The 26079-nt window shown below is 39.2% G+C and overlaps 2 protein-coding genes across 4 annotated transcripts; both read right to left on the reverse strand.

Moving 5' to 3' along the window:
- Positions 1 to 941: 941 nt before the first annotated feature.
- LOC137872452 (vesicle-associated membrane protein 2-like) lies at positions 942 to 7821 on the reverse strand. Its single transcript, XM_068710656.1, has 5 exons — positions 7558 to 7821; positions 5613 to 5730; positions 5358 to 5516; positions 2923 to 2974; positions 942 to 2258 (listed from the first exon to the last, which is right to left on the reverse strand). Coding segments are annotated over exons 1-5 (348 nt in total). The 5' UTR covers positions 7560 to 7821; the 3' UTR covers positions 942 to 2241.
- A 4066-nt stretch (positions 7822 to 11887) lies between these two features.
- Positions 11888 to 25688, reverse strand: iffo1a (intermediate filament family orphan 1a). 3 transcript variants are annotated; one of them, XM_068711448.1, is made up of 9 exons: positions 24136 to 25687; positions 18519 to 18579; positions 18077 to 18172; positions 17769 to 17909; positions 17500 to 17684; positions 17238 to 17355; positions 15954 to 16055; positions 15502 to 15632; positions 11888 to 14785 (listed from the first exon to the last, which is right to left on the reverse strand). In XM_068711448.1, exons 1-9 carry the CDS (start codon positions 25092 to 25094, stop codon positions 14602 to 14604), a joined length of 1977 nt encoding a protein of 658 aa, XP_068567549.1. In that variant the 5' UTR covers positions 25095 to 25687; the 3' UTR covers positions 11888 to 14601. The 3 variants fall into 3 exon arrangements, with proteins under 3 accessions (XP_068567549.1, XP_068567547.1, XP_068567546.1); XM_068711446.1 differs by having other exon boundaries at positions 17500 to 17687; positions 24136 to 25686; XM_068711445.1 differs by having other exon boundaries at positions 17500 to 17909; positions 24136 to 25688.
- Positions 25689 to 26079: the final 391 nt, after the last annotated feature.

A 26079-nucleotide genomic window follows, 5' to 3' on the forward strand; every position in this document is an offset into this window, starting at 1 on the left:
GCAGTTGATTTTGAATTTTCAAGTTTCACTAAATCAGAATTGAAACTAAATCTTCAGGTTGTACGTGTGAATCCGGAGCACTGGTGAGATTTAGTGGATTTAAATAGTTTGAAGGTGCATCATGAAACATGGAGCGTGTTGGATTTAATCTGATTTATATGAATTCCCTTCATGATATTACTTTTATGACAAATAGACTTTATACTGAAATATGTGACGTTTTGTTTTGTTTTGTTTCCTCCTTTTCTGCAGGTGATATTTTCCAAACCCTTGCTTTATTTCCAGACAGCAGCTCGTTCACTTGTGCAAACAAACTTTTCCCAAAAGTATTTTAAGGCTGGGATGATCTTTGTACGTCTTTAGAGGCTCCGCTTAAATGTTTCTACGCTCCCTGGTTCTCTTTGTCCAGTCTGCCTCAGACGAGCTGAAACAAAACCCGACGGCAGACTAATTGTGCACAATATGTCGTCTTCAGATACTGTTTTTACAACGTTTACGTTATCTTTTTATTATGCATACAAATTATGTTAATATATACAAATATTACTTCCTTCAAACCCACAACTTTGGAAACTTCACAAAGAAAAAACAAAAGATTTAATTTGTCTTCTTGGTCCGTCTCTTGCCGTCTCACCATTTATTGCAACTTATTTAAACATTTTTGCATCTTCAATTAGCGCCTCAATTTCCTTTGTTGGATAAATCTGCATGATTTATGTTTTTGGTAAGCATTTAGTCTGTTTAGAGTATTGGTATTGTCGCATAACAAACTCAAAACCTGCGTGGAATTAGTATTTTTTTTATAAATATTGTTATTCCTATTTGTCACCACTAGAGGCAGATAAAGACAAAATGTTTTAGTAAATCAGGGCAAGAATACGACATTTCTGTTGCAAACATGAATTTATTTGAATTCACAGACAGAATCAGAATAACGGTGGTTGAAATCATTCAATGTTCAATGTAAAGTTCCTTTTGATATCCAGCAGAACTGAAGAAACGCTGATGCAGATTTTCGCTCCACAGTTCAAAATCTAATATGTATATTTTTACATTTCAAATAATCAATATCTACAGTCTCGCCATTTTCCTAAAGAAAATGCCTTTTTAAAAATATACAGACGAGTCACATTCGATCAAGTTCAGAACACGGAAACATTCAAACACAAGTCGGGTCGGATCACGAGACGATGAAAGCTGGACTGTTGCTGTAAAATCGAAATTGTTTCTGTCGCCTTTGCCCAAAGTGGAAATGCATCAGTAGCAGTACTGACGCTGACAGCTAGGGGGCAGCTTTCCTGAACAAACCTGTACGAGTACAATACAGCTGGACAGAGAGGAAGAAAAAGCAGGAATCCATTAACTCTGGTTTAAAAAGCTGTTCACTTTTACTTCTTTAAAACAAACACGAGCAACAGAACGTTCACTGTGACGATCAGTTTAGAACCAGAGTAGTATTAGTACACAGTCAGTGGATTAGTTGTTAGTGTTAAGGTGGATTCAGGTTTTAAACTTTCTTATAACTGGAAGAAAACTATTTTTATTTCTTCATCTTTGAAATCTTAATTTTTCAAGATTTTCTGATCCCTTAAACTCTGTTTTCGGTCAGTTTAGGAACAAAAAATCTGCAGAAACTTGTTTCTTGTTTTTAATACTTTTATGTTGGATGTTTGATTCCTTCTGCTTATCGTGGCTTTGTGTCAATGACTGGTTACACCTTCAGGGGGCGGGAGGGGATGAGACCAGCAGAGTTTGTACCGGAAGTTCATAAAAATCAGGTCACAGATCACTTCCTGTCCCTTTAACTCGGCCTGGAAGGCTAATTTTTTGCAGCCCAATTTAATAATTGAAATCCTTTTTTGAGGAGATGGAAGAAGATGCTTTCTGTCTCATGCAAAACATGTTCAAACATCTCGTCTACAAGAAATGTGATTTTTATACAGCAAAAAATCGTTTTGCTTTTCTTCTATCAACTTAAACTTTCCCAATTCAGTCAACCCCCCAAAAAACAAAAACATTACATCCACTCAGGATTCCTGGATAGACGTTTTCTCGAGAAGAGCCGGGAGGGGAAAAAAAGGAGGCACTGGAGCACATTACAGACCGAGCATGGAGGTTTCTGAGGAAGAAGAGGACGAGGAGGACGAGGAGCAGGTGGAGAGGCTGGATTGAGTTTTGTGGCCCGGCCGGCGTTGGTGCAGACTCGTCCTGCGACTCGTGTGTCCGTCCCTGAAGACCAGCTCAGTAGAAGAAATACACTGAGGAGGAAGAGCGGAGAAGTTCATGTCTGAGTGATGTTTTTAGAAACGTCTCCTGATGAAGATCATGTGATACGATCGAAAGCTCCAGAACAGCTTGAGGTGGGTGATTGTTTTGTAAACCTAATTTTTCTTCTGACATCGGATGAAACATTTCCAGTGCTTTGATTTTATGTTTTTAATTGTCATGAATACAAAAAAAGCTATTTATGAAAACAATATGGATCCAAACTAATACAACTAATATGTTCTGTTGCCCCTTTAAACCGGACTAAAAGCTTGAAGTCCAAAACTGAATGAAAACAACAAAAACAACCTATTTTTGAAATAGTAATTTTAATATTTAATTCTTAGAATTTATGTTACATTCATAACACAAAAAAACAAAAGAGAAACTACAAAATACTCTAAAACTTGTAAAATGTGCTGTTTTCTGTGAGGAACCAAATCTACAGGATTATTTAATATTTGTTGACAGATTTATTTAATTCTTTGGTGGAGAACACCTTAAAAAAAGAAGGTAAAGCCTGACTTCTGTATGTGATAAACATACGTGTGTGTGTGTGTGTGTGTGTGTGTGTGTGTGTGTGTGTGTGTGTGTGTGTGTGTGTGTGTGTGTGTGTGTGTGTGTGTGTGTGTGTGTGTGTGCGCAATGAATACTTACAGAAAATGACTCCAAAACATATGAGACCTACAACTGCCATGATGATCATCATCTGGAAGAAAAACACAAAGTCAAAGAATAAACTTTACTTTAATTTTCCATTTGTATATATGTGTGTGTGTGTGTGTGTGTGTGTGTGTGTGTGTGTGTGTGTGTGTGTGTGTGTGTGTGTGTGTGTGTGTGTGTGTGTGTATGTATGTGTGGACCTAAATAATCATGATGACATGAGAGTTAGAGCGGCAGGAAATCACATCACTTCCGACGGGGGGAGGGCGAGAGAGATTAACAAGAACAAGGGGGGAGAGAGAGAGAGAGAGAGAGAGAGAGAGAGAGAGAGAGAGAGAGAGAGAGAGAAAAGATGTCGGTGGGTTGATTCTGAGTTTGTGTGAAAATGTATGAAAGAGAAATAAAGGTTAAGTCTTAAGTTTTATTCTACATTTTCGTATCATCAACAAATCACATAGTCATCTTAATTTAAAGAAAGTCTCAGTAATCTCCCAAAACAGCTGTAGTATTTATCAAACAAACAAGAGGAAACAGTGCATTTGTTGGGGACTATTTTCAGCGGCGGATGAATCCACATTTGGTGAAATAAACTACAGCGTGTGTGTTCATGAGGATGAGGTGAGGCTCATTGAGGTGTTTTTGGACACAGAGGAAGAAGATATATCAGGCTTTGACAGTAGGATAAAGCCTACTCATGTCTTCTCATGGGATTTGTAATATAACAATAACAAAAATATCACCAGCATCAGTAATATCTCCTACTTAAGTCATCAAAAGTCCCAAATTCCTCAAAAACAATACAAAGAACACAACTTTAGGGTTAATATTGAAAGATAGGGAATGTCAATGAGGGTCCTCACAAGAATAGCAGTACAAACATATGTGTGTGTATTGGGGATGGGTGGAGTTACATCACGAATCACAGCTGGCTCTTTAATCCCAGACTGTCACTGTAATCCAGATAGGGATTTCTCTCTCTCTCTCTCTCTCTCTCTCTCTCTCTCTCTCTCTCTCTCTCTCTCTCTCTCTCTCTCTGACTTCCTGGTCGTTGTCAGTCAAACTCTCCTCTAATGTAATCCTCCTCTGCCTCTCTAAAACGGCAGCTTCTGATTGGATGATCTGCCGTCGGACCCGTCAGAGGCGGAGCTAGTGCCGGATGGAGAGATGCTGAGATAAAGATGGATGATCGGAGGACAATGTGATGTGGAGACGGAGGTGAACGAGGGACAAAAATGGTGGCTGGAGAGCAAATCCAGGACTGATCCGAGTCAAACTGGACTTCGTTTCAGTCTCAATCAGCTGATGAATTTATCCAAAACGAGTTTGAATGAACTCATTAACCAGACTATAAATTCAGCCTGTTGTTACGATGGAAGTTAGGGTTAGGGTTAAAAGTTAAATGAGACCTAAATAAGAAAATAGGTTGTATTTATTTTGTTTACCTTCCAGTAAATCTAGCATAACGGACTTAGGTGCGTCTGCAACAACCACTACTGCATTGTGTGATTGAATGAATACAACCCACACATGTCTAACCCACCGTCGAGACACCGATGAGCTGTAAGGCGTCGTCAAACACACTTCATTCAAACTCAAAAACAAGCGGTGATGTATGCAGATAATCGGCTCGAAGTCGTCTTGCCAAAAAAAATCGAAATTACACTCATCAAGCTGTCTGCCCACGTACGATGTACTCAGCAGTGTGTGAGCTGGTAGTTCAGTTAGCTGTTAGCCAAACACGTCGTACAAAACGATAAAAGAGAGCCGCAAGAACAGCGGCCAGGGAGGTACTCAGCAGGATGTGAGCTGGTCGTTCCGTTAGCTGTTAGCGAAAAACACCACGTCCAAAATGATAAAAATGGGCAAACTATTATTCCTAGAGTCTTAACCGGACAGTTAAGAGTAGTGAGTGTGGAGTCAGCAGGCAGTCAACCACAGTACAAAACACGCAATAAAAATAAATTAGTATTTTCTTATTTATGGAGTGATAAAAGGAGATATTCAAAATGACCTCTGTAAAAACCTTTGACTCTAATATGTCAACAAAATGAAACAATCATTTTGCATGTGTCTTTATGTGCCGATTCCTCTTCTAAAAATGTATTAGCACATATTTAATACAAAAAATGCCTCATTTGCATATCTAAACATCTCAGAAAACTTGTAATACATCAAAAAAGAGGCTCCCAGGGTAAATAAATCTGAGCCCCGATTGGTATGTGGCGAGTTGATTCAATGAAAACGTGATCGACTTTAACTAAAATGTGTTGAAATCTGCAGAGAACTTCTGAGACCTTTTGCAACCAATGATGACTAAACCATTAGTTTCAAGTGAGAGGCGTCAGCAAGTGTAGTCACACTGGGACGTCTTAATGTACGGTACTGAGAGGGACTGATGCATGATGGGAAGAACAAAAAAACATGCCCACCTTGCAGTTTTTCCACCAGTACTTGTTCTTGAGTTTGGCGGCGCTGCTCTCGAACTGCGAGGCTCCGGCCTGCAGGGCGTCGGCCCGGTCGTCCAGCTCCGACAGCTTCTGGTCCCTCTCCAGGACTTTGTCCACGTTGACGCGCATGATGTCCACCACCTGATCAATTAAAGTGAGATCACATCTTCATTTATCAACCTTTTTGGTTTGCAGTGAACTCCATGACAGTGTGATTCTTTGAGCGGGGTTCCTCACCTCGTCCACCTGTGCTTGCGTCTGCTGCAGTCGTCTGTTGCTGGTGAGGTTCGGGGCAGCAGCCGGAGGGCCCCCCTCACCCACGGGGGCCCCGGGAGTACCTGCTTCTGGAGTCGACCTGCAGACCGGGAGTGCAGCGTGAGACGATAATAGAGGAAGCACACATCATTATAGAAAAGGTATCGAGCAGGAGCGACAATTACATGACAATGTTTAAACAGGCTCAGTACTGACGTTGAAACGGCAAAATCAATGTATATTAAATATATCAAAAGTGCATTTTAGTGTTTATACTTTTAGCTTTTCATTTGTAGAAGTAGGAATGTGATATTTCTTATTTCAAAAGTTGCTTTTTCTAGCTGAAGAGAAGCTTCGCACAACTGGCAGCAAACAAAGAAAACAAAACTAAAAACTTCAACACTTTAGTATAATGTAACATCAGTGAGTTGTACAGATAAAACAGATGTTTATTGAATCTGTGATGTTTTTACATAGAACCTAAGAGACGAGCATATCTGACCAAAACCTCTGGACCAAGTTTTAGTTTCAAATCTCTTAATCTTGATTCTTTGTTTGCTGGTTATTCATAAGCATATAAACATGTTTATGACAAAAAAAGATAATGTAATAAACAATAAATCTCCTCATACCTAAACATTTTAGATTGTGTTCAGAAATAGAACATTTTCTTAACCAATAAAACTGAATCTGATCTTTCACCATTTACTCGGGAGTTGTACTTAAGTACAGTTTTGAGGTACTTGTATTTGAGTATTTCCATTCTCTGCTACTTTATACTTCCACCCCAATAAATTAATTTGACAGCTACTAATTACTTTCCAATTAAAGATGAATAATTCTGAAATTCAAAAGCTGCCCAGCAGTATATATAGTATATGTAATATTTCCACTTTCTGCTACTATAATATACTTCTCACTACATTTCAGAGTAACTTGTTGTACTTTTACTGTTTTTCAGTTACTTTGCAGGTTTAGACTAATAATACAAAATATAACCAACAAATACACAATGCTGCATTACTACATCAGAATAAACAAGGCAGTATTTAAAGAGGTTGAAATGTGCTCCAGCTGCAACATTAAAGTGATGTTTACTACTGTATTTTTACTCAAGTAACGTTCGGAATACATAACTTTTACTTTACTTGTAGCTCGTATTACTGTCTAGCAGAAGATCTTAGTATTCAATGCAATAATAGAATAATAATAGAATTCAATAATAGAAACATCAACGTATCAGAGAGCGTAATCAAATCCAGTTTCACACGCGCGCGCGCACACAGCAGGTGGTTTGGTGCTCGATGAGCAGTTTCTCTTTTACAGCCGGCTGGTTTTCCAGAAGCAAAATGGAGAAAGATTAGTGCAGACAGAGAGGCTCCGACCAGAGAGGGCTGAGGGAGATAAACATGCACGCTATAATACCTTCCCCATCCTCCCCCACAAGGGCAAATGAATCAAATAAAACAAAAAAAACAACCTATTTTAGCCTGTATGTTTCGTTTTTTTTATAAATAAAGTTTTTGCGGTTTTACGCGACGTGTTAAAACGCGTTTCATTTAGTTCTTTGTGATGTTTTGAGCGGAATAAAGTGTGTATTTGTTTGATGGTGTAAAGCGGAAGACACTTAATCTGATCGCTGTATTGTTGGATCATTTTTTTTTAGGTGAGTCATCGTTATATTTGTTCAGGCTCCCGACAGGTTTCCTTTCAGTGACATTTAAATTATAAAACCAAAGGTTCAAAATCAAGGAAATATGAATTATAATGTAGTTTTAATATCCCAGGAACTATAGCGAACAGGATCTTTAACATGATGAATGCAGCAACCGATTAACGGAGGTTTGATTTAGGATAGTAAACAAATATTCCTCATAGTTTTAGGCGATATAATTAAAAATTAAATGAAATATGTTAGAGTACTCACATCTCAGCGGCAGGAGGATGGAGATAATCTGAGTCCGAGAGCGAGAGAGGACGAGGAGGGAGAGGAGGGTGAGAGAGAAAGATAGAGAGAGAGAGAGAGAGAGAGAGAGAGAGAGAGAGAGAGAGAGAGAGAGAGAGAGAGAGAGAGAGAGAGAGAGAATAAATGATGTATGATAGTATGATCCAGATGATTCTCTCTGTCTGGTATCTTGATTCACTTTTCCTTTCAAATCAAAAAACTACAACTGAAGCAGCTGCGCAGATAAAAATGAAAAAAAAAAAAAATCCCCATCACACGCACGCGCATGAGCACTGCAGTCTGTCGATGGTTGAACCTCACCTGCTCAGGTAAGCAGTAAATCTTGACGTGAGTGCGGTACAGTAAAGTTATAAACTAACAAATAATACACTTGTTGACTTTGCAAATTGCCCATGCTGTCAACATTTTAGCGTATACATACAGTAGCCTGAAGTGTAGTTACTCTTTATGAAATACACACAGTGGTGGAATGCAACTAAAAGCATTTACCTACTTGTACTTTTGCTTTACTTGTAGCATTTTCTGCTACTTTAAACTTCTATTTAAATACTTGTTAGAAGGAAATACTGTACTTAATTTACTCCACTAAATTTATTTGAAAGCTATGGATACTAATTACGTTGCAGATAAAGATTAATACAACAAAACTTAATCAATAAATTAATTATTAATTATTATTATGGATAATGATATAAGTGAAACATAAAATAAATACATGATATGACGGAATTTTTTTTTATAGTATAGCATGTCCATAAATTGTTCTGGTGTGCAATGCATAAAAAAAACCAATGTATGTATAGTATATCATAAAAAATGCATAGTATAGCATGTTGAAAAAAGTCATAGTATAGCATGTCAAAAAAAGTCATAGTATAGCATGACGAAAAAAGTCATAGTATAGCATGTCGAAAAAAGTCATGAAAAATATCATAGTATAGCATGTCGAAAAAAGTCATAGTATAGCATGTCGAAAAAAGTCATGAAAAAAGTCATAGTATAGCATGTCGAAAAAAGTCATAGTATAGCATGTTGAAAAAAGTCATAGTATAGCATGTCAAAAAAAGTCATGAAAAATGTCAAAGTATAGCATGTTGAAAAAGTCATAGTATAGCATGTCGAAAAAAGTCATAGTATAGCATGTTGAAAAAGTCATAGTATAGCATGTTGAAAAAAGTCATAGTATAGCATGTCGAAAAAAGTCATAGTATAACATGTTGAAAAGTCATAGTATAGCATGTTGAAAAATCATAGTATAGCATGTTGAAAAGTCATAGTACAGCATGTTGAAAAAAGTCATGAAAAATGTCATAGTATAGCATGTCGAAAAAAGTCATGGTATAGCATGTTGAAAAAAGTCATAGTATAACATGTCGAAAAAAGTCATGAAAAATGTCATAATATAGCATGTCGAAAAAAGTCATAGTATAACATGTCGAAAAAAGTCATAGTATAACATGTTGAAAATTGTCATAGTATAGCATGTTGAAAAGTCATAGTATAACATGTCGAAAAATGTCATAGTATAGCATGTTGAAAAGTCATAGTATAGCATGTTGAAAAAAGTCATGAAAAAGTCATAGTAGAGCATGTCGAAAAAAGTCATGAAAAAAGTCATAGTATAGCATGTCGAAAAGTCATAGTATAGCATGTTGAAAAAAGTCATAGTATAGCATGTTGAAAAGTCATAGTATAGCATGTTGAAAAATGTCATAGTATAGCATGTTGAAAAAAGTCATGAAAAAAGTCATAGTATAGCATGTCGAAAAAAGTCATGAAAAATGTCATAGTATAGCATGTCGAAAAAAGTCATAGTATAGCATGTCGAAAAAAGTCATGAAAAATGTCATAATATAGCATGTTGAAAAAAGTCATAGTATAGCATGTTGAAAAAAGTCATAGTATAGCATGTCGAAAAAAGTCATAGTATAACATGTCGAAAAATGTCATAGTATAGCATGTCGAAAAATGTCATAGTATAACATGTCGAAAAATGTCATAGTATAGCATGTCGAAAAATGTCATAGTATAGCATGTTGAAAAGTCATAGTATAACATGTCGAAAAATGTCATAGTATAACATGTTGAAAAGTCATAGTATAGCATGTTGAAAAAAGTCATGAAAAAAGTCATAGTATAGCATGTCGAAAAGTCATAGTATAGCATGTTGAAAAAAGTCATAGTATAGCATGTTGAAAAATGTCATAGTATAGAATGTCGAAAAAAGTCATGAAAAAAGTCATAGTATAGCATGTTGAAAAAAGTCATAGTATAACATGTCGAAAAATGTCATAGTATAACATGTCGAAAAAAGTCATAGTATAGCATGTCGAAAAAAGTCATAGTATAGCATGTTGAAAAATGTCATAGTATAGCATGTCGAAAAAAGTCATAGTATAACATGTCGAAAAAAGTCATAGTATAGCATGTTGAAAAGTCATAGTATAGCATGTCGAAAAAAGTCATAGTATAACATGTCGAAAAATGTCATAGTATAACATGTCGAAAAATGTCATAGTATAGCATGTTGAAAAAAGTCATGAAAGAAGTCATAGTAGAGCATGTTGAAAAGTCATAGTATAGCATGTCGAAAAATGTCATAGTATAGCATGTTGAAAAGTCATAGTATAGCATGTCGAAAAAAGTCATAGTATAGCATGTTGAAAAGTCATAGTATAACATGTCGAAAAAAGTCATAGTATAGCATGTCGAAAAAAGTCATAGTATAGCATGTTGAAAAATGTCATAGTATAGCATGTCGAAAAAAGTCATAGTATAGCATGTTGAAAAAAGTCATGAAAAAAGTCATAGTAGAGCATGTCGAAAAAAGTCATGGTATAGCATGTCGAAAAAAGTCATGAAAAAAGTCATAGTATAGCATGTTGAAAAATGTCATAGTATAGCATGTCGAAAAATGTCATAGTATAACATGTCGAAAAATGTCATAGTATAGCATGTTGAAAAGTCATAGTATAGCATGTTGAAAAGTCATAGTATAGCATGTTGAAAAAAGTCATGAAAAAAGTCATAGTATAGCATGTTGAAAAAAGTCATGAAAAAAGTCATAGTATAGCATGTTGAAAAGTCATAGTATAGCATGTCAAAAAAAGTCATGAAAAAAGTCATAGTATAGCATGTTGAAAAAGTCATAGTAGAGCATGTCGAAAAAAAGTCAGGGTTTAGTATGTTGAAAAAATGTATTAAAAAGTCATAGTTTAGTACAGGGGTCTTCAACGTTTTTCAGGTTAAGGACCCCCAAACTGATAGAGAGATGGAGCAGGGACCCCCTATTATATACATTGTATAAAATTGTGTTTTATAATAAACTGGGCCTAGCGCCATGTATAAACATACCTTGTTATTGTGCATTCAGTACTAAGCTATTCAAACAATACACAGGTTTATGTATTCATGTTTTTATTTTAAAGGTACAGTGAGTAGGGTGGCCGTGCCACTGCCATATATAAACATACCTTGTATGATAATCATGCATACAAGCTATTCAAATTGATTTTTTTTATTATAAACATAAATGTGGAAACGAAAATGAGTGATGGCCTATTAGTGCCACTTCCATGCATAAACACACCTGTTATCTTGCATATAACTATTCAAATAATGGACAGATTCATGTTTGGGAAAAAAAAAAAAAAATTGTCTAATCAACCCAAAATTTCGCGGACCCCCTGCAGTACCTCCGTGGACCCCCTAGGGGTCGCGGACCCCCTGTTGAAGACCTCTGTTTTAGAGGAAATTGTGCATAGTTACAACATCATTTCACTTGAGGTTAATAGCAGACCATCTCAAGGTGTCACTCAGACAGAACCAGGACATTCTGATGTAGCCTTTCAAAATTAAAGCCCTTCAAAATGTCATTCAAGAGCCAACTTCAAATCACATTCATGAGACAATTTGTCTAATTTCAGATGGGATTTTAGAGGAAACAGTGCAGTCATGGACGCGCAGAGAACGGACCGGACTCTTACGGGGTAGAATTGTATCAGCAGCTCTGGAGGCAGGTTAAACTTCCCTGAGCTTGCACAGGTTCCTCCTGAAGTCCACTTGTCATCTTTACAGGAACATTCAGCTCCAGGTTGTTCACACCATAGGATCAGCTGTTTAACGTCCCATCTGTATACTCACCCTTAACCCCACATATGGACAATGGACAACAAAAAAAAGTCATAGTATAGCGTGTCGAAAAAAGTGATAGTATAATATGTTGATATTTTTTTTGTACATCAGTAGAAATGTTCTAGTAAATGTACCAACAAAAACTCACAACACGGACTCCTTCGATGTCTTTTATTCTGTGCAACTCTTCACTTAGCGTCGATACATTCATACAGCTCTGTGACTGAGAAACAAAACGCTAAAGTCCTCATGAAAACGACGACGACTTGTTTTACGCGTGAAGAGACGGAGGACACAATCAGAGCTCAGAACATCTGAACCAAGAACAGCTCAGACAAGCTCCAGCTGAATATTTTCCGTCCATGTTTCATATTTCACGTTCATGAGGCCTTTAAGTCGTTTTCTTTTCTTACACACTTGATTTATTTCTGCTCTTTCAACAGATGCTTTTACATTCTGATAATTTAGCCGTCAACATTTCAGTTTAAGCAGCGTCTGTACAGTTTCATGAGGTGAGATGTCTATTTTGCTTTTTGAGTATATTGTACACAGTTGCTTTGCTTCTCCTTGACATTAATAAAGGAATACTTTTACATTTCGGTCCATTTCTTCTGTTCGCACTGAGACATATCTGTAAGACAAGAGTTTAGTGCATGGAAACAAGTCTGGGTTTGATTAGAAATGTGTTCAGAGAAGAAAACTCCAGGACTAAAAGTAAAAGTGTTCCTTTAAACAATTGATTTCTGTGGTGAACATGGCAGGTTATCGAGTAAGCAGACATTTATTTAACTAACGATGTTTGAAGAGGTGAACTGTGACACGTTCATGTCGACAAAGACGGATAAACTGGCACAAATTAATACAAATCATGACTTTAGAAACACACTTTCTTAAACAGGAAACTAAAAACGAAACTCACGTTAACTTGTAGTCATTGCTGAAGGTGTATTTACTCTGATGTACTGATATGATACTACTAGGATGTCTAAATCAATTAAGAGCAATGGTAAAACTAAAAGGTATTAATTAATTAAATGCCACTGATTTCAGCTAAATTGACATCACAACAACATGAAGCTCACAGCGTTATATAGTTCAGCCTTGTTATGTACATTAGATACAATATTTAGCCTTTACAAACTGTACATTCTTAAAATAGGTTTTACATTTTTTGTAAAATGAAAAATAAATTTCCCTTAAATTTCTGCTTCATAGACAAGTTCCTTCTGCTGTTTCTGCAGTAGAAACGTAGGAAACGTGTCACATGGGACTGTTAAGAGCGATGATGTCATAGAGTTCCGTTAGCATTGATGCTAACATGGAGGTTAGATTGTGATTGATGACGAGTTATGAATATGACACCTTCCCTTTTTAAATTTAGAGACAAAAATCCACTTCAGCTTTGATATTCTTCAAATTCTCAAAACTAAATTAACTTTTTTAAGGAAAAAAGACAAGCTGAACTGTCAATCATTTAATCAACTGACAGAAAATTAATCAGAAGTCATTTTTGATAGCTGATAAATTAAATTTTAAAGCAAAAAAGTCCTACATTTAATGTATATTTCTTTAATTTTTGGTCATATTTTACAATTTTATAGAAAATAATTGCAGGATTAATTAGTTTTAATAATCATTAGTTACAGCCCTTCATCTGTCTTTTTTAATTTAAATTTTTAAGAGATAAACGATTAAATTAAACTTGCATAAAGTAACTTTGAGATTTCGATGGAATTCTTTTTTTTTTATAAGCCAAAATGCTAGAGACCCTGTGGGAGACTGGAAGCCAATCAGGGTATTTATCGTGGAAATGCTCAGTAATAAGACATGTTCAATTCAAAGTTCTGCACCTTTAAATTAGGGACTTTCACTCAGTGTAGTTATTTGGAGTTGTGATATCTGCTTATAATACAGTAGAGGAATGGACATAGAGTCAAAAGAGTAAATATTACCTTTATAGTTATAGTATTTATAGATCCTTTGTTGTTTTGTTCTCTGTAACTGCGAGACTATATTTCTATAACAGTTCTCTTGGCTGACTTTCACTCTTTGCTTTAGGGAAGGTGTCACGTTTAGTCAGTTTAAGGCAAGTTGGGCTTTGATAGTTGGAGATCTGTCAAACGTGAACTTTCTGTTAAATAGTTATTTCCCAGACAATAACAATCGGGTTATTATTCAATTTCTGCTATACTCGTAACATTTTAAAGGCGCTGCACATGACAGGATTAAAACACAATAAAGTAAAAAAACTGAAGGAAAACAAGCATTCTATGGTAATAAATAACGAAGTGTTCATACATGTGACCACTCTTGACCACTTCGATGAGCAGTTTGTGTGCAAACTTTTTCTTTGTGCGTGACCGACTCTCCGTGCACCTGCAGCTGAAAGGCGTCAATACGGACACTGTGCAAATAATCAGCTCCTGCACTCAACAGTGAGATCAGTGTGCAGAATAAAATGTTTCCTTTTCATCTGAATGATTTAAAAAAAAAAAAAAAGGGACATTTTGTTCGGTTTGACCGTCGCTGAGGTGCAGTTACAGCTGATAACCACAGGAGGGCAGCAGCGACACATCAAGTGATGAATTACTGCCTTTTTATTTTTATTTTTTTTATAATTTCCTCTATAAGCTTTGCAAGCAAATTCTGGCTTTGTGTGGATGTTTGTTTAACGTACACAAATGTACCTGCTGTCAGGTCGACCAAACATTATTAGACGGGCTGCTTTTAGAGAAGCGTAAAGGACAAAAAAAGGACATTTTACATCTGCTGGTTTTACCTTAAGTAAACTAAAAACCACAGAGACATTGGAAGGAGAGAGGAGCGTTGGTGTGACGTTATTTACCAGCAGTGTGTGTGTGTGTGTGTGTGTTAGGGTTTCCTCCAGGTCAGAGGAGGGATGGCGGCGTTGGCGTCGCAGTAAGAGACGCTGCTCTCAGACTCCGCAGGAAGAGCCGGCTGCTGCTGCTGCTGCTGCTGCTGCTGCTGCGTCTTCTTCTTCTTCTCCTCGCTGTCGGAGTCGTCCACCATCAGCGGGATGAGCGAGGGCGACTTCCTGCAGAGGGAGAAAGAAACAATGTCAAATAAAAGTTTTTCCTCTATTGCCTCCTTTTGTTTCTTTAAAGTTTGTGCCTCTCGTATGTTATTATTTCATATCATGTCACGAAGAAACTGTTTGAAAAACATCAAGGTTCATTCAGTAGCTTTTGGTTTATTTTTTACTTTTACCCAAACGTGGACGAGAAATCTTTAAAAGAGCTCTGAAAAATAGAAATTTGAACAGTTATGGTGTGATATACCTCTTTTTCGTTCTATCTGGGCACAAAAAGGATCGAATGCAGGTATCGTTTGACTGGAAAAGTTTCAATATTTCTTGGTACCAGCTAATTCTGGTTGATACCTTAAAAGATATCGAGTACCGATACCCATCAGACAAGGTTAAAAGACTCTTAAAACAATCTTCTGGGTTTTTAAGATTCACATTTTGGAACTACAGATGTTCAGCTCTGTGACTCAAACGTAATAATAATAATAATAATAATATTACAAGAGGCACAACCTGCTGATCTTGACTTCATCTTATATAGTGAAACCAAAAACATTAACAACACTCTAATGGACAGCATGCACAACACCAGAGTCTTGAAAACCAAAAATGGAATGCAGCCATCACAGGACAACATTTACCTCCTTTAACGCTCTAATTAGGGCCCATTTCTAGTTAGTGTGTGTGTGTGTGTGTGTGTGTGTGTGTGTGTGTGTGTGTGTTACCCGTCTCCGCTCTGCGTGATGAGTCTCCTGCAGGTCTCCATCTGGACGTCCAGGCCTCTTTTCATGGAACACATCTCCATGTATTCGTGCAGGTGACGGTTCATGTCGCTCTTGGCCGTCGCCAGATCCACCTGACCGGGAGGACGGAAAACACCAGCTCATCATCAACCCTGCTGACTCCAATTAAATACTAATAGAGAGAGGTTATTGTAGTCATTCAATGCTCCCATAATCAATATTACACGACTCACAGCTGGAGCGCTTCTATAGCAATCAACATGAAACTCTCCCGGTTAAATCATCACAACAAAAGATTAAGAACGATTAGAATAAAAACTAATATTACTTTTGATGTTCTTTCTGTGACTTGGTGTGAGCGGTGAATCCACACACTGTGACGGTGAACGCCGTTTGTCCCCATAACGTAACAAAGTCGAGAAGAACACACTGACCTCTATCTGGTCGATGGTCTCCTGGTATTCCTTCTCTCTGGACTTGAACAGAGACTCCGTGTCTTTAATCACCTCCTCGATGGACTCCTCCTGCTGCTGCAGCTGGAGACAACCAGCAGGTGTGGGGGGAAGAGAGAGAGAGAGAGAGACGTACAACATATTATATACTGTATATATGTAGTAGTGGACAAAATAATGGCAACACTACATTATGGGCTGATACAATAAAAACACAAATTAGACAGTCCTGAAGAGATCAAAATACGTTAAATAAAAAACTGTGTATTAGATGAGGGCTTCTGTAATAGACAGCGCTCACATTCTGAAGGCGGCTCCTGTTTCATCTAATGCTTCTGTGGCTTTGACTTCTCACTCATTGTTCTCAAAGAGGCAAGTTTAGGTATTTTGGGGTTATTTCTTATTGAGGATTGTCCATTCTACTACTTGAACGGACAATGACAGTAGCTCCCTGGCTGCCTTTCTATGAATGAAAACACGATGTGCTACTATATGACTTCAAAGTCTGTAAATCACTCTTTGTAAACCTGAAAACAAACTGCATGAGAAAGTTAAAGTTTGTGAATGTGTAGAAAAAGATGTGTGTTGAAGATTTTCTTTTTAGAATTTCTACACAAAATATGTGTAGAAATGATACAAAAGGTGAGATAAATGAGGTAACACATGCACACATATTTATTTAAGTGTTTAGGCGTCTTCGGTTTTCTGATTTAAATCTGTACTAAGATGTTTAAAATGCACTTTTCTCACAACGATTTGTATTATTTGTGCAAACATTATATTTTGAAAATTCTAATGATTACAGGTTCACAAAAGGTAATAATATATATATATATATATATATATATATATATATATATATATATATATATATATATACTGAGAAACTGTTTGGAAAAAAAAACTGTTTGTATATATACAATATAAAATACAGCTACAGAATAACATGTAATATAAATAAAAATAAAGTAATAATATAATAAATAGTAATAGTAATAGTAATCGTTCTATATCCATTATGTTTGGCTTTTGAACTAAACAAGACATTTTTTTAATCGTCACCTTAGGCTCCGAGATCACATGAGAACAGGTCATTTATATAGAGATATCTCAAGGATAATGAAAGCAAGCATTAGTTTAATAGCAATTAAACAAACATTAAGTGTGTAGAAAGCGACGATAATGTGTGTGTGTGTGTGTGTGTGTGTGTGTGTGTGTGTGTGTGTGTGTGTGTGTGTGAGAGAGAGAGATTGTGTGTTTACACACCTCTCCCTGTGTCTCCACTCCCAGAGGATATCCAGGAAAATCTTCCCAGAGCAGAAGAGTTTCCTCCGTTTCCTCCCAGGCGAGACTGTCACAGTCATCCTCAAACTCACACTCCCTCCTGGACAACAAGCACACACACACACACACACACACACACACACCCACACACACACACACACACACACACACACACATTAGACATATCAACTTCATGGTTGAACATCAGCGTGTGTCGAAACATTGTTGCTCCAAAAACACCCACAGCTGATTCAGCATCCTCTGCATCTGCTCGTTGATCTGATTGGCCGACGTGCTGCACGACTCCTCGTCCTTAGCCCCGCCCCCCTCGCTCTCGGACACGCTCAGCTCGTCTCCGTCGCCGCCCTTCGCCGACTGCCCGCTCGGTTTTCTGGCCCGGCCGCTCAGAGTGGAAGGGGGCGTGGCCACCTGCTGGAAGGCGACGCGTTTACTTAAAAAAATATATATATTTAAATGCCGAGGGACATTTTTTTTAAATCGCCACAAACATACCTGGAACATGTGGATCATGTCCTCGCAGTTCCTCTGCTGGGCGACGTCACAGAGACGGGCGGTGATGTCGATGCGGCGGCAGATGTCCATGTCCACCTTCATGGCCTTCTCCTGGATCTTACTGTCCAGATCTGACAGGTTCTGGTGGAGATAGAAACAGATTCTTATTCTCCCTGAACACTCACACCTTTCTTCTACACCACAAGGACACAGTAAGCACATCCTTAAATATCTCCAACTACAGCTTGTGAAATTAAGATTTGGTTAGCTTTAAGCATTTTTCCTAGTAAAGGAGAGAGCAGACTCACGCTGCTGACCAGTCCTTTAAAGAGGACGAGTTCAGCCTTCAGCTGCTTCACCCTCAGAGCCAGCTCATCCTGACACACCTCGCTCTCCTGCAGGTCCTACACACACACACAAAACACACACACACACACACACACACACACACACACACACACACACACACACACACACACACACACACACACACACACACACACACAGTGTGAAGTTACATCCTAAATATATAGATTGGATAATAACTGAAGGTGCAGACTCTCGGTTGCCTTTAATGAAAATAAAGAAAGAAGGTGTGGTTTTCATCCTTTGGATCGTTTGTTGTTTAAATAAGAGGCTAGAGATGCGTTCAGAAGAAGAGAAGAAGAAGAGCAGCTACATTTTGTAGATTTTAAAGTAGTTCTGAAGTAGGGGCAGTTTGATGATTCAGCATTTTAAAGGTCACGTTACCTCCTCCAGTTCAGCCACCTTCTCCTGCAGGTCCATCCTGGCTGTGTACTCGTCCTCCCATCTACACAACACACACAGAACGCAGTAATGTTATTACACTGAGGATCGATCGGCACTTTGCAGCAGAAGAACAGAGTCAGAAGATCACATAATATTCAGACTATTTCTACTTGACTTCTACACCCAATAGGAGATTCAACGCTAATTTCATCATCATAGACAATTACAACCTCAGCAGTAAATGATAACTGAATGTCTGGCCTCATATTATGGAATATATCTCAACTCAGTGCTCTCTTTCTCGGCTGATACCTGATCCACTACATGCGGTCAGTATAAAGTGGGTGAATCGGTATTTTGGTGATACTCTGACGTTCCCTGATCAGGTCAGAACTGACACTATTACATCCTTTGAGTTCATGAAATGAAACCTTTACAACTGAATCACCAAACTCCTGTCAGTCTCTGCTGTAACGCTGCATTAATGCCAACGTTAGTACACTTACGATGACATGGAAACATTCAAATTCAGCTCAAAGCAGACTTGTATACAGCTGAAGCTACCAAAGTCAGACAGTGTAGAGTCTGACAAACTGACAGCCTAAATGTCCTAAAAGGGCCACCGTACTCGGCAACAACACGCTTTCCACTGGTGCCACCCTCAGGACAGACTATTTCCAGAATGTGTTGTTTTCTGCTGCTTCTCCGACTTCATCCAAACTATTTGCAACTGTTTAACTGCATCTGTCTTTTAACTGAGACATCAGATGTGTGTCAAGAGACACGGAGAGACACGGAGAGACAGACGAGACGGTCGCAGCGAGAGAGCCGGCGTCCATGTTGCTCTCGTCTGTTTGTCAGTCTCAACACGTGGCTCTGCAGTGAGGCTGCGGGCTGTCATTGTGTTTCTGAGCGGCTACAGAAGCCGGTGTCTCTTTCACTACAGTGAGACCAGGCCGCTGCACTCATGAGCTGCAAACCACGACGTCACAGAGAGGACGACGTACATTCAAACTGTCCTCTGAGAGACGGCCTCCTATTGCGTAGTAGGAGTACTTAAGTATTGTGTGATACATACGTTTACACACATTTCTTTCTCAGAGTTGATGAGAAGAATCTATAGCACACTGATGTCTGTGCAGTCACTCAAAGTATGGAGGAGATTAGCTTAGCTTAGCTTAGCATAAAGACTGGAAGCAGAGGGAAACAGCTAGCCTGGCCTTGGCTCTCTACTCCCTGTTGAGTAAAGATTTATCAAACAAGATAGAACTTCTTAATAAGTGAGCTTTAGAGGGATTGATAGTGTAATTTGTTTTTGTATTAAACTGTACAGGACCAGGCTTTCTGTTTCTCTTTATGCTCAGCTGAGATAATCTCCTACTGACTCTAGCTTTATATTTAGAGATCAGACATTAGAGTGGTATCGATCTGCTCATCCCACTCTAACAATGCAAACACACATTCCCCAGAAAGTCAAAGTACTCCTTGCAGCCAACTTTCAAACCTGAACATAACAAAAAAGAAACAAGCTTGTAAAGAATGATCCCTGTTTTCACCATCACACTGTGGAATATTTACTGTACCTCGAACAACAAATTCTCTTTAGCTGGATTTTAAAAAAGGCTTCTGTGGAGGAAGTCAATCGATAAACAGATGGTGTGTTTTCGCAAATAACCGGCAGTGACGTAAAGTGTGCATGAACTGCAGTTAATGGGATAAAACCAGCAGTGTGTTCCCTTGAATATTAAAGAGTAACTGTGTGGTAGCGGGCTCAGATAGCAACCTGGGTGACCACACACACACACACACACACACACACACACACACACACACACACACACACACACACACACACACACACACACACACACACTCTATGACTCACTGCAGCCTCACAGTGCATCCATTACGAGGTGAGAGAGTTTGCAAGAAAGCATTTAAGCTCGTTGAGACAATTTAAGCGTGTGTGTGTGTGTGTGTGTGTGTGTGTGTGGAAACACTAGAGGGTCTGGGGCTGGTTTTCCTGGTTTTCCTGGTTTTGGGCTACGCTCCCTTTTATACCAGTGAAGGACAATCTTCCTGCTGCAGCGTACAATGATATTTTAGGAGGATAAAACAACTGGACTGGCCTGCAGAGAGCCCCGACCTCGACCCCATCCAACACCTTCGGGATGAAATTGAATGTCGACCGCAAGCAGGACTTCAGACGAACGCTTTGTGGTTGTAGACGATTTGTTGACCATCACATATGGGTGTAACGTCCACATATTTTTGGCCGTGTTATAAGCTTTGGTAAAGTTTTTTCTAATAATAATAAAAAACAACAACAATATGATAATACAGCCTCACTAAGCTGAACAGAATTGAGAGCGTAAGAGGAAAAATAAATCCAAAGAGGGCTGTGTGGTTTGGGGATGAACTGATGTCAATGATGATGTCGTTAATGATGATGTCAGCGATTCTCCTGACGCTGCAGAGGCTCACATGGGACAGAAGACGGGAGGGGGGTGAAAAGAGGGGTGTGTGTGTGTGTGTGTGTGTGTGTGTGTGTGTGTGTGTGCAAGACAGAAGGGCAGAGATGGATGATGATGACTCAGCAAACGTTTCAATAAAACAAAATACAAACAGAGAAAGACAGCATGAAGATGGAGAGGGAGAGAATGTGAGGAGGGATGAAGATAAGCAGAGACAGAGAGAGAGAGAGAGAGAGAGAGAGAGAGAGAGAGAGAGAGAGAGAGAGAGAGAGAGAGAGAGAGAGAGAGAGAGAGAGAGAGAGAGAGAGAGAGAGAGAGAGAGACAATGAGAGGGAGGCAGGGACAGAGAGGAGACTGGGTGACATCACTGCTGGCGGTCACCGGCCAGTGCTGCATTGCAGGTACCAGCTGGGAGGGAGGGGGAGGAGGAGGAGGAGGAAGAGGAAGAGGAGGAGAAGGAGCAGGAGGAAGAGAAGGAGCAGGAGGAAGAGAAGGAGGAGGAAGAAGAGGACCAAGACAGCAAAGAGAGGAAGATGTGAGACAGCAGAGTGAGGGAGATCACGTGAGAGGATAAAACAACAGCTGATGTGTGGACTCCTCCTCCCTACAGACAGACGCTCACAGAGGAATCAAAGCTCTTCTCCTTTAACCCTCACGGACTCTCGTCTCTACAGGAGAGCTGGGTGTGGTTCTGGGAAGTAAAGAAGCTACAATCAAGGACAGTGAGGTCTTAAGAGCATCACAGGTTTATGTTACGGTCATCAGTTTACTTCTACACCTCTGAGAAATCATGTTTGTTTCTTTCCATCAGCGTAGTGCAGTAGATGGCTTCAAATACCACAATACCCATGAGCCTTAGCGGTCACAACTATGGGGAGAAAAAAGCCAGAAGCACAAATAAAAGAGAATTAAGACAATATATATAAGATTATAGATGTACCAAACTAAGAGCCCTTCACTTTCACAATCTGACTGATTTAAAATGCTGATTGTTTATTCTATAAGGTTTGTAGTATTTATATCAAATTTAACTTTAGCTCACTGCTAACAGAGCATGAACACAAATGAAGCTTCTTAGCTCTTCATGTCCACAAGCTTGTACGTTTGACATGTTATTTAAGAACTAAATATTTTCTAACACGACTAGGAAGGTTTTAATATCATCGACGCCTAAAAGTGCTCCTCAATTAACGTAGTTTGAAGAAAAAAAGAATGCAGACTTTTACTTATGGAGAGCTGGACGTCACTTATCACACAGCCAACATTTAAACTTCATAAAAAGTAGGTTTTGACCCTGAAGTAGCTCTTCCTGAAGTGCACAGGTAAAGGAAACGGAGAGGAAATATTTTCAAAAGGAGAACATTCTTCAGCGTTGGAAGATTTGCTAAAACAAAAATTACAAACATTAAAATAAATTCTCAACCCTCCACAAATCAAACTGCTGCTATGTTAGTAGTCGACTATTACATTATTCAGCAACTATTCTGATATTCTGGTTTTAGTCATTTTTTAAGGACAAACATTCTCTGATTCCAGCTTCTTTATTGTGAATAAGTGCCGGTTTCTTTACTCGTCTATGACAATAAACTGAATATCTTTGAGTTGTGGACAAAACAAGACTTTTGAGGACGTCATCTTGGGCTTTGTGTGTTTAGTTTAGTGCAGCACTGAACTTCAAACGACAACGTTCTGAAATCGATGTGAGTGAAGGTTTGACTTGCAGCGACTTCCTGCCTCAGCACAAAGCAGTGAGGTCGGTGCTTTTTTAGCATAAAGCGGCAAAGACGCCGTGAAACAGGTCAGAGCTCCAAAACACAGGAGCTGCAACTATTTTCCTGAGGCTTTTATTTTAAGCCGTTCTCATCATGTAAGCTCCTGCAAAAGTCACAAAAAGAACAAAGAATGAAACAACAACTGCAACTACAGGTGCAATTAGGTTTTCATTGTCTTATTTATTTATTAAAGCTGTACCGTACAATGCTTGAAAAACCTAATTTGTGAAACATTTGTTACAATATTTACATTATTTCTTCATGTACAGTAAGAGTACTTAGTTTAGATACTGAAAACCAGTAGTAAGCTAACACAATATTTGGTTAAATGATTACTGTGTCATATCACTATATGCAATAATGATGTAAAATGAAATATGTCTGTTTTCAAGGTAATCCAGTGAATTAAATAACAGACATGTCAAAGTGCAAGGTTCTCACAATGATGCAAAAATGAATGCATCATGTGTTTTTATGACTTTGAGCTCTTGGTCATAGAGTTTGAAGTCACTTCGGATAAAATCATCTGCCAAATAAATGTTATCGACTGATAAATCCTGTGAAGCGTGCCATAAAGCAGTCCTGCTCAGCGAGGATTTGCAGCACTGCACTCACTGACCCAAAGCCGGCAGCTACATTAAAGCAGAAGGTAGAAACTCAGCAGAAACTGTTTACGTATATAAAATAAAAAATCACTCAAGCCTCCTCAGTTATCATGTTTCAGCTTTTCAGAGAGATCGATGAATAAAACCTAAACATATTGTGGAGAAGGAGCTAAAGCTTCGTGATGAGGTGGAGGTAAAAAAATACACTTTCACTGGAGACTGGAGAGTACTGAGTGTGTATTTTGAGCATAAAAATATATATATATATGAAGCATGACATTTTTTTGAATACACTAAAGTACTGTTGGTACATGATTACTATAAAAAGGTGTTTTGTTGAGAGCACTTCCTAATAAACTGGCAACTGAAGATTTATGGTAAAGAGTATTTTGTGAGGCGTTAAAAAAATATTTTTTTTAAATTAATGATTTCAAGGAAAAGGATTTGTTTACTTTATAACAAGGCAAAACTATTTTAAAAACATATAATATATGTATATTATATAGATATAATATAAAATATATACCGATTTTTTTTTATTTAATTTGATTGATTTTAATATTATTTTGCCATATTGTGATACCAATATTAAATATTCTTATTTTTGTGATATTACAGTCATGGCTCATCATTACTGCCTTTAAAAAGTTGCTCACTTTGACAAGAATAAATGAGAATTCAGCCACTTGAATGTCAAAATGTTTGCATTGGATTTGATGATCCGTGTTAATAGTCTTTAAGAAGCATGCAGCTAAACGACCCTCACCTGATCTTGTACTCGTCTCGTTCTCTCTTCACCTTGGCCAGCACGTTGTACAGGGCCCGGATCTCAGGTGTGATGGTGTCGATCTGGACCCCGACACCGTCCGGCTGCGTCCAGGAGACCCCTGGGCCCGAGGCGCTCGACTCCCTCCCGGTGCCAAACCGGCGGGTGTGGTTGAAGGACCAGATCGTCCCGGGGAGGAAACGCGGCGGGGTTTTGTTGGTGTTCGTCCCGGTGTTGGTGATGGTCTTGTACGGGTCGGTGGGACTCAGAGCCGGGCTGAGGGAGAACCCGGACGTGGTGAGGTTGGAGTTTGAATCCGTGGAGACCGGGTTGAAGTTGCTTCCCAGGTATTTGTTGTCATAAAAAGGAGGGTTCAGGGTTGGAGAGAGCAGGCCGCCGGGCAGGTAGGCCGAGTTGTTGACGTTGTGGAGCGGATTGAGACCCTGTCTGGCAGGAATAGGCCCAATGAATCCAGTCTGGACCCCGATCTCCTTCGTCAGCGGCTTCTGGTGTCCGTCCCCTCCACCGTTCTCCTCGAGCGCCTGCTGCAGCTGCTTCTCCAACACTTTGTTCCTGCGCTCCAGCTCGTGCACTTTGGCCAAAAAGCAGCGGAAGCGCAGGTTCAGCGTCTTCAGGACGCTGATGTTGGAGCCCAGGTCGTTGCGCAGCGCCGTAGCCGCAGGGGAGGGGGGCACCCCGCGGTGTGATAAAGGGTTGTGGTTGTTGCTCAGGTGCAGGTAGGCGAGGCCCGAGGGCGGGAGGGCGCCCAGGTCCAGCCCGGACCACCCATCCGGACCGAACCCACCGTGGTCCCCCAGGAAGTAGCCAGGCTCCAGGACTGCGGAGTCGTTCGTCATCTGATGGTGGTGGTGCTGATGCTGCGGGGCCAGGAAGCCACTCTCCCCCAGGACCGGATTCATGCTCGAATAGGAAAATCTGAAGTGCTCGAAATCCGGCATTAACCCAGACTTCTATACAGGCTATTCAACTCGGAAAAAGTATTCCGTTTACAACCTGATTATAGGCACGAACCGGAATCAGGACCCCCTTGTTTTTGACTCCCCCCCCTCCTCCTAGATCCTTGCTTTTAACACCGTTAAGCAAAAAGAGCTGTGGGCTATAAGGTCTGGTGATGCGGGTTAAAAAGGGTGCTTCACGGGCCCAAAAATCGCAGCAAAATAACAAATCTCCCAATAAAATATTCCAGTAAACCCTAATGACTATACGCTATGGGAAATATAAGTCAGACAATGTGCTTCGCTGCAGCAAAACGAGATGACTGAGTTGACTTTCATGCAGGGATCAGTCGAGAGATCACTGAGGCCACGCGCACTATCATAAAAATGTTTATTCTAAGCCTTGGAATGAAGCGCTTAGGATATATTTTACAGCTGTAATACAAATATATAAGCACCGTACCTGGCAGTCAGAAGAGGAAACACTAACTTTGGCACTAGATGATGAGGTAAAACGAGTCTTAAGCAGAGAGGCGCAGCAGAGCTCACGGATAAACACGAGTGAACTGACTGCGGCGTTCACATACCGTACTGAATGTTACAGAGGAGCACCGTGCAGTCCGCCTGGGCTGCCGTAGTGACCAGAGTAGAGACGCCCAATAAACGAGTATTTTTAAACTTCCTGGATCAATTCTATGGAGACTAACGTTACTCAGTCTGAGGGTTTTTTTCATTGCCTTTTAGTTCACCTTTCAAAAACAAGAAATAAAAAGCAAATGTCCACCTTTACCCCCCAAATGGTTTCTTACTCGAAGTGGTCGACTGCCGTTTGCATTAACGTTAGCTTTCCTGTGGTCTAGCTAGCTAACAGCTAACGATAACATAGCTAACTAATGCTAACCAGGTAACGTTAGCATAATGTAGCGAAAAACATTTAGCAGTCTGCAGTGGTACATCTTTATTTATTACTAATACACCTTTTAAACAC

Source organism: Cebidichthys violaceus, unplaced genomic scaffold, assembly GCF_023349555.1.
Source record: "Cebidichthys violaceus isolate CVI_PGR_0920_01 unplaced genomic scaffold, fCebVio1.0.p SCAF_16, whole genome shotgun sequence".
Taxonomy (NCBI): domain Eukaryota; kingdom Metazoa; phylum Chordata; class Actinopteri; order Perciformes; family Stichaeidae; genus Cebidichthys; species Cebidichthys violaceus.

Bases quoted from the DNA above. Each gene is read 5' to 3' on its own strand.
- LOC137872452 (XM_068710656.1), bottom strand. The intron at 5,517-5,612 runs GTGAGGAACCCC...TTAATTGATCAG, and splicing joins CGCAAGCACAGGTGGACGAG to GTGGTGGACATCATGCGCGT. The intron at 2,975-5,357 runs GTGGGCATGTTT...TTTTTCTTCCAG, and splicing joins ACTGGTGGAAAAACTGCAAG to ATGATGATCATCATGGCAGT.
- iffo1a (XM_068711445.1), bottom strand. From the start codon at position 25,094: ATGCCGGATTTCGAGCACTTCAGATTTTCCTATTCGAGCATGAATCCG. The intron at 18,580-24,135 runs GTGAGGGTCGTT...TGTGTTGTGTAG, and splicing joins CGAGACGAGTACAAGATCAG to ATGGGAGGACGAGTACACAG. The intron at 18,173-18,518 runs GTAACGTGACCT...GTGTGTGTGTAG, and splicing joins AGGTGGCTGAACTGGAGGAG to GACCTGCAGGAGAGCGAGGT.